The sequence below is a fragment of the Protobothrops mucrosquamatus genome, unplaced genomic scaffold (genome assembly GCF_001527695.2).
Source record: "Protobothrops mucrosquamatus isolate PMUCROS unplaced genomic scaffold, P.Mucros_1.0 scaffold1727, whole genome shotgun sequence".
In the NCBI taxonomy this organism is placed as follows: domain Eukaryota; kingdom Metazoa; phylum Chordata; class Lepidosauria; order Squamata; family Viperidae; genus Protobothrops; species Protobothrops mucrosquamatus.
This window is the reverse complement of record NW_015387874.1, coordinates 322,931-334,943: the sequence shown is the minus strand read 5'-3', so window position 1 is coordinate 334,943 and position 12,013 is coordinate 322,931. Positions and strand designations below refer to the sequence as shown.

The following is a 12,013-nucleotide window of genomic DNA, read 5'->3' as shown; positions in this document are numbered from 1 at the left end:
TCTAACTAAAAGTAGATCTTGAAATAAATTATTATTAAACTAGAAAATTACGGTTGGTAAAATATAATGTTAAACATGCATATTTCTGCTAACGTACCATTTTATTTTTTTAATTTCCTTTTAGCTCCCCAGTAAATCTTTAAAATCAGCTTTATAGAGTTGTGGTGGGAAGATGTTAACATATTGTTCACATATAAGTGGCCCTTATAAGCAATTTCATTATAAGTAGCAGTTGCAACCTAACAATATAGATAATGAAGCCATGCTGATCTTGTAAAATTATCTTGTAAAATCATACTTCACATATGCATAAAATCCTGACTGCCATTTACACACAAATATTCTAGAAGTCCTCCTCCAAACAGAAACATACAGCCTAAAACTCAGAAGTATGAAACTTTGATTGCGGTTAACAGTTTAGTTTGCATTCACCAACCATATGGCTATTGACTATAGGCAAAACTGCAAGAAAAGGGATCAATTTTACGCATAAGTGATTTTTTTATGGCTGTTGCTGCATCTCTGTTAATGCCAAGATAAATGGACATAATCTTTGCCAGCTCTTTACCAACTAGTTTTTTATGACTGGTTGGACTTCAATTTCTAAATGGGTTAGGGAAATTTAAATTCTAACACAGCTGAAGAACATCTTGTTGAAGAAATTTGTGTTCATCATTAATCAATATTTGGTACAAATAATACATCGGGTCTTGATAAATCATTGAAAAATGTTTAACTGTATCTTATATTCAAATGATTGCTCAAAAGGCATTATTTTACATGTGCATAATCTGACTGAAACAAAGGAATTTAGACTGTAGTAATACTATTAAAGAACCTAAGTTAAATTTCACAGAGCCTGCAAGATCTTTTTATTATGCCATTAAAATAATTGTAGACTACATTGTGATATGTAATTATACATAGTATGAATGAACTGTAAAAAAAATGCAGGTAATTAAAATGTTTTTCATATTGCACTGTTATCTTCATGTATCATTCTTTGATACTACTAATTCTTGGAAACTATTCTTATTTATTAAATTCCTTTGGTTCTCAGGTGGAGGTTTGGCAATTGGAACCCTTCTTCTTATTGGTTAGTATGATATTTTTCCAATATCACACTTGCTAGCAATTGTATATGCATTAAATTATTAAATTCTTATTTAAAATATTTTGGAAAGTATATCACTATTTCTACTTGAATGGTGTGTTCCCTTTATAGCAGGGGTGTCAAACTGCCGGCCTGTGGGCCGGACGCATCATCCCAAAACCGCGCTCACCCTATTGCCGTCAATGGAGAAAAAGCTCCGATACGTCACACGACGTCACGTGACATCGCAAGTTTGACATGCTTGCTTTATATGATTGTTTTCCATTCCTGGATCATTGTTAATTCCCATAATAACTAAAGTTGAAAGTGGAATGTATTTTTCTAGCTTATTCAAATTGCTAAATTGTTTTTACTGTCTAAACATTTCCATTTTAATACAAATCTTGGAAAGTATTCTAAGGCTTTATTTGAAACAAGACTTCAAACTCTATCAAAATGATATAAAACATCTAATTCTTTCTAAACTTCTAAAAATATTAAAACTTTAAGTGAATATCTAATGCAGACATGTCATCGTCGCACGATGTATCAGAGCTTTTTCCCCATTGCCGGCAATGGGATGGGTGCAGTTTCCTCGTGACGCATCCGGCCCACAGGCCAGCAGTTTGACACCCCTGATCTAATGGCATTAGGAGATGTTATTCCATCAGGTGAAATGAATCAATTCCTTGATCTCGCCTCTCTCATCTGCTCCAGGAAATTTGGGGATTTTGGAGTGTGTTTATGTCATGAACTACTTTTAGGAAGAGGAATTGGGTGTAAATCTCCCCTTGTAATGTTGGATGAAGCCCAGCTTAGCAAATCTCTATATTATCTTACATACATTAACAATACAGGTAGCCCTCATTTAGTGACTATAATTAAGACCATTAACGTAGCCATTTAGCAAAGCTGTCGCTAAGTGAAACTGTGACTGTACTTGTGATCTTCAGCTTTGCTTTGCTTTACAGACTTGCAAAGGCTACAAACAAGAGGCTCGATTGCAAGATTACTTCTTCCATCACTGTCATAACTGAATGGTCACTGTACAAAACAGTCACTAAACTGTTGAGATATTGAGATATTGCTGTAATTTATTTGAGAAGGTAGAAAATCGTATAGTAATAAAATCATTAAGAAAGAAGGAAAGATTATCGTTTTGTTGCTTCAAGGGTATGGTGTTTAAAATAAGTCATACTAAAGAATCAGAAAAGTTAATTCATATAGACATAGGGAAGATATCTGTATGATAGAATGTTTAGGCTACTCTCCTTCCTACAGAAAATGGTATTTACTTGGCATGTATAACCTGTTGCATTTTACTACATAAATAATTTCATGATGCAGGTTAAGTTGAGTCACAAATCTGAAAAGATAAAAATTCCTGCAGTACACTACTATCTACTTTTTTAGTAATTTACTAATATGGGAAAGAAGCAAAAAATGTAAAAACACTAAATGGACAAATTATCATTTTTTATAACATCTACAAATAGAAAAGCCCATGCTGAATTATAATATGAAAAAGCTAGCTAACGATGGGGGGAGAGAGGGAATGTGTAGTGTTTCAGATTAAGTTACCAGAAATCCTTCTGTGTTACCATCTTGCTCCTCTAGCAATACACTTATGTAACTATTAGTAATTTTTTTCTTTATCCTAGGAAATCTATATTATTGAAGATGTTCTTCCATCAGAGAAGAATAAAATAGTGTAACCTTTAATTTAATAAGTCTGGAATCTGTTCTGGTTGATTAAAAAAATTCTAAAATCTTTAGTTTGTACACACTAGTTAGAACGGATTTTCTCCTCTTTCCTCACAGTTGCTCTGTAGGCCTGTCAGTCAAATATAAGAGAACCCCCAGGGCACATTTGGAGGCATGTGGGGAAGGGAAAAGGAAAATCTTAGGTGACCAGAAGCCAGTTCTTTAACATTATTATTATTATATTGTATTCATACTAAAACATAGTTTGCTTAAGCATCACTTGATGTATAAGCCAAATTGATCATAAATATAGCTTAGAAACAACTACTGAATTTGTACAACCAGCTAAAACCATTCTTTAAAATGTATATTATGTCTTGGTAAACTGGATGAATTTAAAAGTTTCTTCCTTTTCTTTGATGTCCCTTTAAGACTATGGCAGTTTTTTGCAGGAAAGAAATGTGTATCTCTTGGATTTTGTCTTTGTTAAAGTTGCAATAGTTTTACCAAGAAAACTGTTAGTCTCTGAAAATCCCCAATAATGCTTGAATTTAAGAAAGCCATTGTGGAGGATAAGCAGAGTCCTTGATCTGAATGTGCAAAATGATAGTTCCAAAATTCCTACTGTAATAGTGATTTTTCCAGTATTCTTTCTATCCGCACACACAACAGCATTCACTTTAGCAAATGTTAATCTTTTATATTTGACTGTATTGAAGGAAGATACAGAATTTCCATATCAAGAATGTGAATGGTGTATGTTTGGAGCAAAAAATTATATATAGGTTCTTTATAGCTTCCACAAACACAACCAATAAGTAAAACATTAATATGGAATTAACAATTGCTTCAGTCTTTTAAGATTGTGTTGCTGATGTGTATGAAGTACAAAATATACTAAAAATGCTGATTCCTAAAACCCTGCCAAAATTATTAGAGATAACAATATTTTTTTTCTCTAAAAATTCACAGTATACATACTTAATTTCATTTTGTCAAAATTAGTGGTATTTTCTAAAATGAAACTGCAAGTCTTGTACAACTGTCTTTGAAAATATTTTTCTTCATCATGTTCTTAGGAAGGACTCACTTCTTAAAGGTTATCTTATAAAGGTTATCTTTCACTTAGTAGCTAAGGTCAGGTTAAAAAAAGCTCAAATTTTGGGGAAAGGCAAGGCTATTCTTGTTCAGTCTAAGCCTTGAAGCAATTTCAACTATTTTAATTAGCTACCTTTTTTGTTTTAGGTATGCAATTTAACCTATTTCACTTGTCAGTGTAATTGACTTTATCACCTTTTGAAAAGTTGAAAGATAATCTTTAGCAAAGTACAAAACAGTGATTTGCTAAATATAATTATACAAAATACAAGTTGTCAAATTTTACTTTTCTCCCGATGGCAATTTGCCAAGTAATGTAATGTGTATGTTTGCTAACACTGTATTGGCATGTGCTAATTAAAATACACATTATCACAGATTAACCTCCTTTAAGCTTTGTGACTTTTATGGACACTTAATAAAATATTTCATATGCAATTTTAGATGGTGAAGTTGATTAAAACAATCTCATCTCATTAACTAGAGCAAATTATGTGACTTCTGCAACTCAGAAAATGTTCACCTTAGGTCACAGTATTATTCTATAGTACTATGAATAATGATGATGATTTAATAGTGATTTATTATGACAGATTCTAACAGCAGGCTAACCTGTCTGTCTATATAAAATTGTACTTGCAGATATACTACACATAGTTCTCTTTCCCCAATACACATTTGGTGTGTTACCTACATGTAAATACAGATAGTCCTTGTGTTACAATGGCAGTTGTGATGGAAATTCTGTCACTAAGTGATGCAGTCATAAAGTGCAATGTCACTGGGCCACATCACTTAGTGGCAGCAATTCCAGTAGTCCTGTTTGCTGTCATTAAGCAAGGACATACATGATTGTGACTTCTTACTTCCCTATGGCTTCCCCATTATCTTTCTCTGTGGGAAAGTGGCAGGAAGTCAGAAATCATGATCACAAGACCATGGGAATGCTGCAGTGGTTGAAACTGTTGTCAGTATCATTCATTCAACACTATTGTAACTTTGAACAGTTGCTGAACAAATGGTTGTAAAACCAAACTGAGATTATAGTATATCAAAATGACAACATAACCATAGCAATGTCATGATGGAAACTTTGCCCTTATTGTTTCCCAACATTGATATAAGTTATAGGTTTGCAACAGTGAGGTATGTTTTGTTATTTGCTTCCTTTGGTGCACACAACACACATCATAGTGATAAAGTCAAGTGGATGTATTATGAGTATAGCTTTGCTCAATATCATGCATTTAATCTTTATATTGACTTGTAGCTTTAATACACTGGGTGCATATTTACATGCATTTATTAAAAAATCATTAGTAATTTTCTGTGCTTTTGCATAGTAATTTTAATTTCTTTGGAATGTAAATGTATGTCAGAGGCTACATGGAAGATGCCTTGGGACTGAACTTTTTTTTCTATATATTTTATTGATTTTTTAAAACATAAATCACTTAATAGTTAAAGTTATTAAAGTTCATTCTTTGTTTCAAGAAATGATTAATATAAATGAAACTAATTTATATCTTCAATTCCTAGATTTTAAAAAAGCATAGATTTCTGGGATTTGAAGAATTATGCAAAATCTCATCCATCCAAATCCTAGATTTACATTACACAATATAATTCTTACATTATTGCAAAGTTGTAAACATTCTAATTTAGGAAGTAAAAAAATCTAATTAGTACTTTCCATTAATTGTGACTATTTTATCATACTTGAAAGAAAAAGTGACCAGTGTTAAAATAGAATTTTAGCAAAATATAGACCATTAAGATATTCAATAGCTCATCCCTGTTCCTTTTGTTTTCTTTCTGTTGTTTTCTCAATAGAGGAATTAAATTGCCAATCAAGAAGTTAAATTTATGTGCTGATGATAGTTACTCATTTAAAAAACCTTCTTTAGACTCAATAATAGGATGTATATAGCAATGTATAGCAGTATTACAACATTGGATTAATAAGAACAAAGCAGAGATGATTTTATGAAATGTATCTGAAAAAGAAAAGCAATTATTACAAATAACAAAGTTTAACATCAGTGTTGGTTAATTGGTTGATTGTCTAATTGATTGATTACATGCCATCATGTCATTTATTAACTCTTATCACATTGATAGATTTTCTCAATGACAGTCTGTACCTAACCTGAACTTTCAAATCTTCCAACAGCGCACTTATTGCCACTGTAACTCAGTCCATTCACTTTGCTGCTGGTCATCCTCTTCTTCTCTTTTCTTCCACCACTCCCAATATTAGTCCCTTTTTGGGGGGCTTTAGAGAAGACCTCTTTAGTGGTAGGTCTTCACACCATGTGTCCAAAATAAGATAATATGAATCTGGTCATTGCTACCTTAAGTGGGAATTGTGGGTTTATTTGTTGAATGATACATTTCTTTGTTGTCTTGAGTGTCCGCAGTTTTCTCAGAAATCTTCTCCAACACTAAATAATGTATCAAGGAAGAATGGAAAATCCTATGAAACAAGATTCAGAAAGCAAGATACAAAATTTTCCCCACAAAAAGGAAGAACTAGTGACATCTAAAGAGGCCAGTTTGAATACACACAAAGGACTTTAAAAAGAAAAAAAGAACACATACAGAGAATGGAAGAAGGGAAACATAAAGAAGAAAATAATGTAGCCCTCAGACCCTTGGTCAGAAAGGCTAACACTTCAAATGATTTGAGATTTGGAAGAGATAACAAAAACAACAAACCGTATTTTTAAGAATTCTTGTTTAAAATTAAAAGGAATGTCAAAGAGTGTAGGTCAGTTGTGAAGAAAAAATCATGAATCAATAATAGATGATAGTAAAATAAAACTTGTTAACTTTTTTGTGTGTTCTTGCAGAAGAGAAATATAGTCTTAGTTAATCATATTTATGCCACTAGGGAAGGAGGAATTTCAGCTTAGGAAGGATAAGGATTGGCCAAGAGAGAGCAAATTTGAATAAATTTAAATCTCTGGGTCAAATGGATTGCATCTCAGGACCCTCTGTTTTTTAACATTTTTATTCATGACTTGGATGAGTGAATTAATTAGCAAAGTTTGCTAGTGACAAAAAACAGGAAATGGGTAAATACTTTAGGTAAAAGAGAGATTTTTAAAAAAAAATGTTTAAAAAATACCTAGACAGTTTTGAATTGAATATAATGGCATTTAAGAGGGAGAGATGTAAAGTTCTACATTTAGGTAAGAAAAATGTAAAGGATTCAGCTTGGCAGCAGTACATGTGAAAATAGTCTGTGTATCCTTGTTGACCACAAGTCAAACATGAGGTAGCATTGTGTTGTCTTTAAAACAACAATGTGTGCTATATTAATAAGGTGATACTTCTAGGTTGTGGGAAGTAATTGTACACTGGTCAGACTCTTTGGCGTATAGTTTTTTGCAGCACAATTTTAAAAAGACTGACAAATGGAGCAAGTTCAGAAGGAGGTTATGAAGATGATAAAGAATTTGGAGACTAAGCCGTATGAGAAATGGTTAAAGGATCTGGAAGTGATTAGGCTATAGAAAAATTAGCTGAGGGGAGATGTGACAGCAGTCTTCAAATAGCTGAAAGGTTTGATTTAAGCAATTTAAATAGCTGTCCATCTCAGTCTAGGTAGTGAGAGTTAAAATAAGTGGAGAAAAAAGCACAATTTTCTCACTGCAGACTCAAATAAGTAATATATGCCTGGATTTTAAAAAAAATAATCCACTTTCAGTCAATAAGACAATTAAGCCAACCAACCAACACAGTAAAAGAGTTATTTTCTGGTTTTCCAAAGGGCAGTACCAAAACCAGACCTTACGAGAAGTACATTCACACTAAATATTAGGAGGAATTTCCTGATTATTAAGTACGGTATTCAGTTAGTGGGCAGAATACCGGATGAAATGATGAGTTTAGCTATCAGAAATGCTCTGTTTGATGCTGCAGTGAACAGGGAGCTGGATCAGATTACCCCTATGGTACAACCTCTGATACTGTGAAAGTAGAATAACTAAGAAGAAAAAATATATACTTCAAGAATGGAATGGAAAGTCAATGTAAGGAAGAAGGATGTAGAAACTGCTGGGAACAGCATTGTGAAAAGAAGTGTGTGTGACAGTTGGAATAAAGCTGTTATTTTTCCCCTGTACAAGGAAAAATTTAGCAAAAAAAAATGGGTGAATAAGTTTGAGTACCTGGGAAAGTGGCAGACCTCTGTTATGATGTACCCTTTAATGAGCAAAATTTAAGAAGTATAATACAGGATTATGCAAGCAGGAGATATGTAGACCAGATATTTGCTACGAGTACATAAATGTGAGAAAGAAAAATCATTACATATTTCAATAGGCTTGGATTCCGGAATGACTTGAGCAAATATGGAGTTGAAATTTGATTACTGAATGTGTAAAGAAAGGTGTATATTGAAAATAAAGCATGAATGAGAAATAACTGCCAGTTTTCAGCAAAATCATTATAAAACATGGCCATGTGATTGAGGGACACTGCAATGGTGTTGCCAAGTACCCAAAGCGTGGTCATGTTACTGTGGTGGGACTGACCCCATCCTGGTCATAAGTCCCTTTTTCAGGTCATAATTTTGAATGGTCACTATGTTATTAGGTTCACCTAATACATCAAGGACTACATGTATACTGATGTGTGGGTGTGGGTGTGTATAATAAGGATTTTTTTATGGTGAGAACAGAATGATCTGCAGTGAATGTTAATTACAGTGTGTGCTGTTTAAAAGTCTGTGAGCCCTTTTGAATTTTCAATATTTCTGCATAAATATGACTGAAAACATGATTTGTTCTAAAACAAATAAAGACAAAGAGAGCCCAATTACACAAATGGACCAAAACATTATACTTGTTCATTGATCTTTTTTAAGGAAAATGATCCAATGCTACATTTTTGTGTGTTTATGTGTAAACAACACTGTAAATTATAGGATGCAATAAAGCATGGATGTAAATATTAATGTAGCAAAAGCCAAGGTAGTTATGATTGCCATGAAAAGTAGAGTTATACTTAGTTATGCATAGATAGTAAGAAATAGAGTAGATAAATGAATGTTTCGAATATGTACTTAATTTGGAAAACTGATGGATTAATAGATTCTAAAATCTTTTCAGAACATTTCAATATATATTTTTAGTATTAAATTTTAACTGTGGTGACACATCTACTCTAGTAGTATTTAGGTCATAGCTGACATGTAACTCATTTTTTCTAACTTTTGATGTAGGCTAAAGTTGCCTGCAGCTGCATCTCTGAACTCCAAGCAAAGCACCAAAAATATATGTTGGTTCACTTTCCCTTTTGTCAGATTTTAATATTTAATCTTACTTACAGTTGAATTATTTAAGCTTCTTTAAAGTATAAAAGAATACAGCATTTCCTTTACTTTTCTATATTAAGAAAATATTTGGAGAAATATCTGAACCATCTAAACAAGTGATATTTTTTTAATATTTCTTACAATTGATAAGTACCAGCTATTTTGTTTTTGATATTTTAATAAATTCAGGTATTCTCTAAAGCAAAGATGATGGTGGAAAGTATCTTGACATTTAAGAGACTAATTAAACTATAAATTGAATAGCAATTAGATCAGGCATGTCAAATTCACGATGTCATGTGACGTCGCGCGATGTATCACAACTTTTTCCCCATTGCCAGCAATGGGGTGGGCGCAATTTCAGTATGATGCATCCGGCCTATGGGCTGGCAGTTTGACATGCCTGAATTAGATGGTCAGCTTCCTTAGATACTGAATGATAACATCTAATGCGATTCTAGGGCGCCATATTATGGTGATTTTATTATGGTTTTACCTTAATTTAATACTTTATCTCATGTACTATATTGTCCACATTCTTCACACATACATACATCCATATGTATACTGATGATTTATTTAAGTTATATTTGTGTTTGTATGTATAATGTATTTTATTCGTGTTGTATATTGGGATTGCATGACCTCTGTAGATGCCATACATTAAATAAATAAATAACAAGCATGTTTGCCTTCATCGTAATATATCTATTTTCTAATAACGTGTATATGTTTCCTGCAGAGGAAGATGTACATGGTGTTTACTCCAATCTGTTGTTCAAGAATTTCCTTGCAGAAGGAGTAGTTTGCGGGCATAATTTATTTATTGCTTCAGATAAAGAGGAGCCTGGTATTATTCTAAAGGTAAAGAAAAGCTTCTTCCATATGAATGTTTCTTAATGTTTGTATTAAAACTAGCAATTCTCATATCATATCAGAGTATTTTTATCTCTACTAATATTCTAGAATATGCTGGTTTTTTATCAATATAGAAGATTCAGAGAAATCCTAGAAAGAAGAAAAAGTCAATATGTTACATTCAAGAAACTGCAATAATAAAATCACATGTGAGCTTGCAGATTTTGGCTTGTCACTGGAGATAAAAATGATTGATTAATCCTTTTTATGCAATATGTATTGTCCTCTTTGTCTTTTGCTGATTTTAATTCGTTCAGTGTTGAAATTAAGATTAGTGGTTTGAAGTTGGATAACAGAAGAGGATTGGGGGAAGGGAAATAAGAAAAATACAGGTTTTCCCTCTTAGCAGAGAAGCAAATTGAGGACCAGAATAAGCATAGCAGTAATGCAGAATGGAAGAACGGGGCTGGGCTGGGGTGTAATTATATTGAGTTTGTGTTGGGGCTTACCCTGCAGCCCCTTGTGTCACCCACCTCATTATGGTATTTACAACCATTGTGGCTAGAGAGAGCTCCAGAGATGCAAAACACAGGTTGGAGAGCATTGGCTAAGTTTGCACAAGATTTATATGCTTTCCTTCCCCACAAAAGTTTGCACCCATGTACTGTATTAAACTATTTATAGAATAGTTGGTGGCGAAGAAAGATAATTTGTGAAAATGTCCGAGAACGGAACACAATCTATTTACTCAGGCAGTCTTATTAGCAAGTTGCACAATTAAAATGCTGCACAAAATTATGCATTCATAATAATTTAACACAATATGTGTGTGGGTTTTTCCATAGATCATAGAAGTACAGGTCCTTTAATTGGAATTAACTAATTAATTAAATTGGTGGTCCAGTATGGTATGATAACTACGTTATTGGACTATGACTGGAAAAGTCCTGATTCAAGTCTACCCTAAGCCATACAGTGAGTAGCTTTAGGCCAGTTATACTTTTTTAGCCCAGTCTGTCCCAAACGTTGGTTGCTGTGGGAAAAATTAGAGGAGAGAATGCTGGAGAATATCACCCCAAGTTCTAAAAGACAAGTTGGTAGATAACTTAAGTTATAGTTTAATTAACTCTTTGGGGTATTTATTTTGTAATATTTTGTTTTGCTTATATATTTTATTGCCTACAAATTCATTTTATTCCTTATATATTTTATTCTTACAGATGAAAACATTCTTTTTATGAGTATGTTAATTGCTATGACTACTTTCTAGACAATTTTACTATGCCATAAAATTGGCTTTTCTTAAAAACTAATATACTGTACAAAAATCTTAGAGGAAATAGTTTATGTTAGATATCTGATAAAAGAGTACATTTCAGCTGTAATTTGACGCTGTGATGTAAGTTATACTTCCTGAGAATTTTGAGAATTGAAAATCTATATTAGAGTATGGATTTTAAAATTTCCATTGTCATTGACTTTCCATCATAATTATCAATAGTTCCTTTGTTGCCTAGCATATTGGTCACTTTTATACATTGAATAGTACTGTAGCTATTTTTAACTAAATGGGAGTTTATGGTTTTTCAGTAATCAAGGAAAATATTGCCTGTTCTAGAAAGACAAAAAAGATTGTTTATACATCATAATTATCTTAAAACTGTGTAATTAAAAGACAAGTGGAAAATAGAAATGTCCCATCAGCTACTTATGGTATGTTATATGATCACCTAGTAATTTACCCATCATCTTTTGGAAACATATACGTGTCTATTGTAGTTAAAGCTTCTGAGGCAAGTCAGCATTAAGATGGGACATTGTTGAAAAATTACACTCCTGTTAAAAGTCCCTTGGAAATATATACATAAAGTTTTAAGCATCATTTTTTAAACATTTCTATCTTTCTTTCATATAGTTATGGTCCAACATAAAAATTT

The 12,013-nt window shown here is 32.6% G+C and overlaps 1 protein-coding gene across 1 annotated transcript in view; it reads left to right on the top strand.

Moving 5' to 3' along the window:
- Window positions 1–12,013, top strand: part of ELP4 (elongator acetyltransferase complex subunit 4) — a 159,369-nt gene that overhangs the window by 19,246 nt on the left and 128,110 nt on the right. The window contains exons 3-4 of the mRNA XM_015822932.2: window positions 1,061–1,096; window positions 9,961–10,082. Coding sequence (XP_015678418.2) covers window positions 1,061–1,096; window positions 9,961–10,082 — 158 coding nt within the window. The remainder of the gene's footprint in view (window positions 1–1,060; window positions 1,097–9,960; window positions 10,083–12,013) is intronic.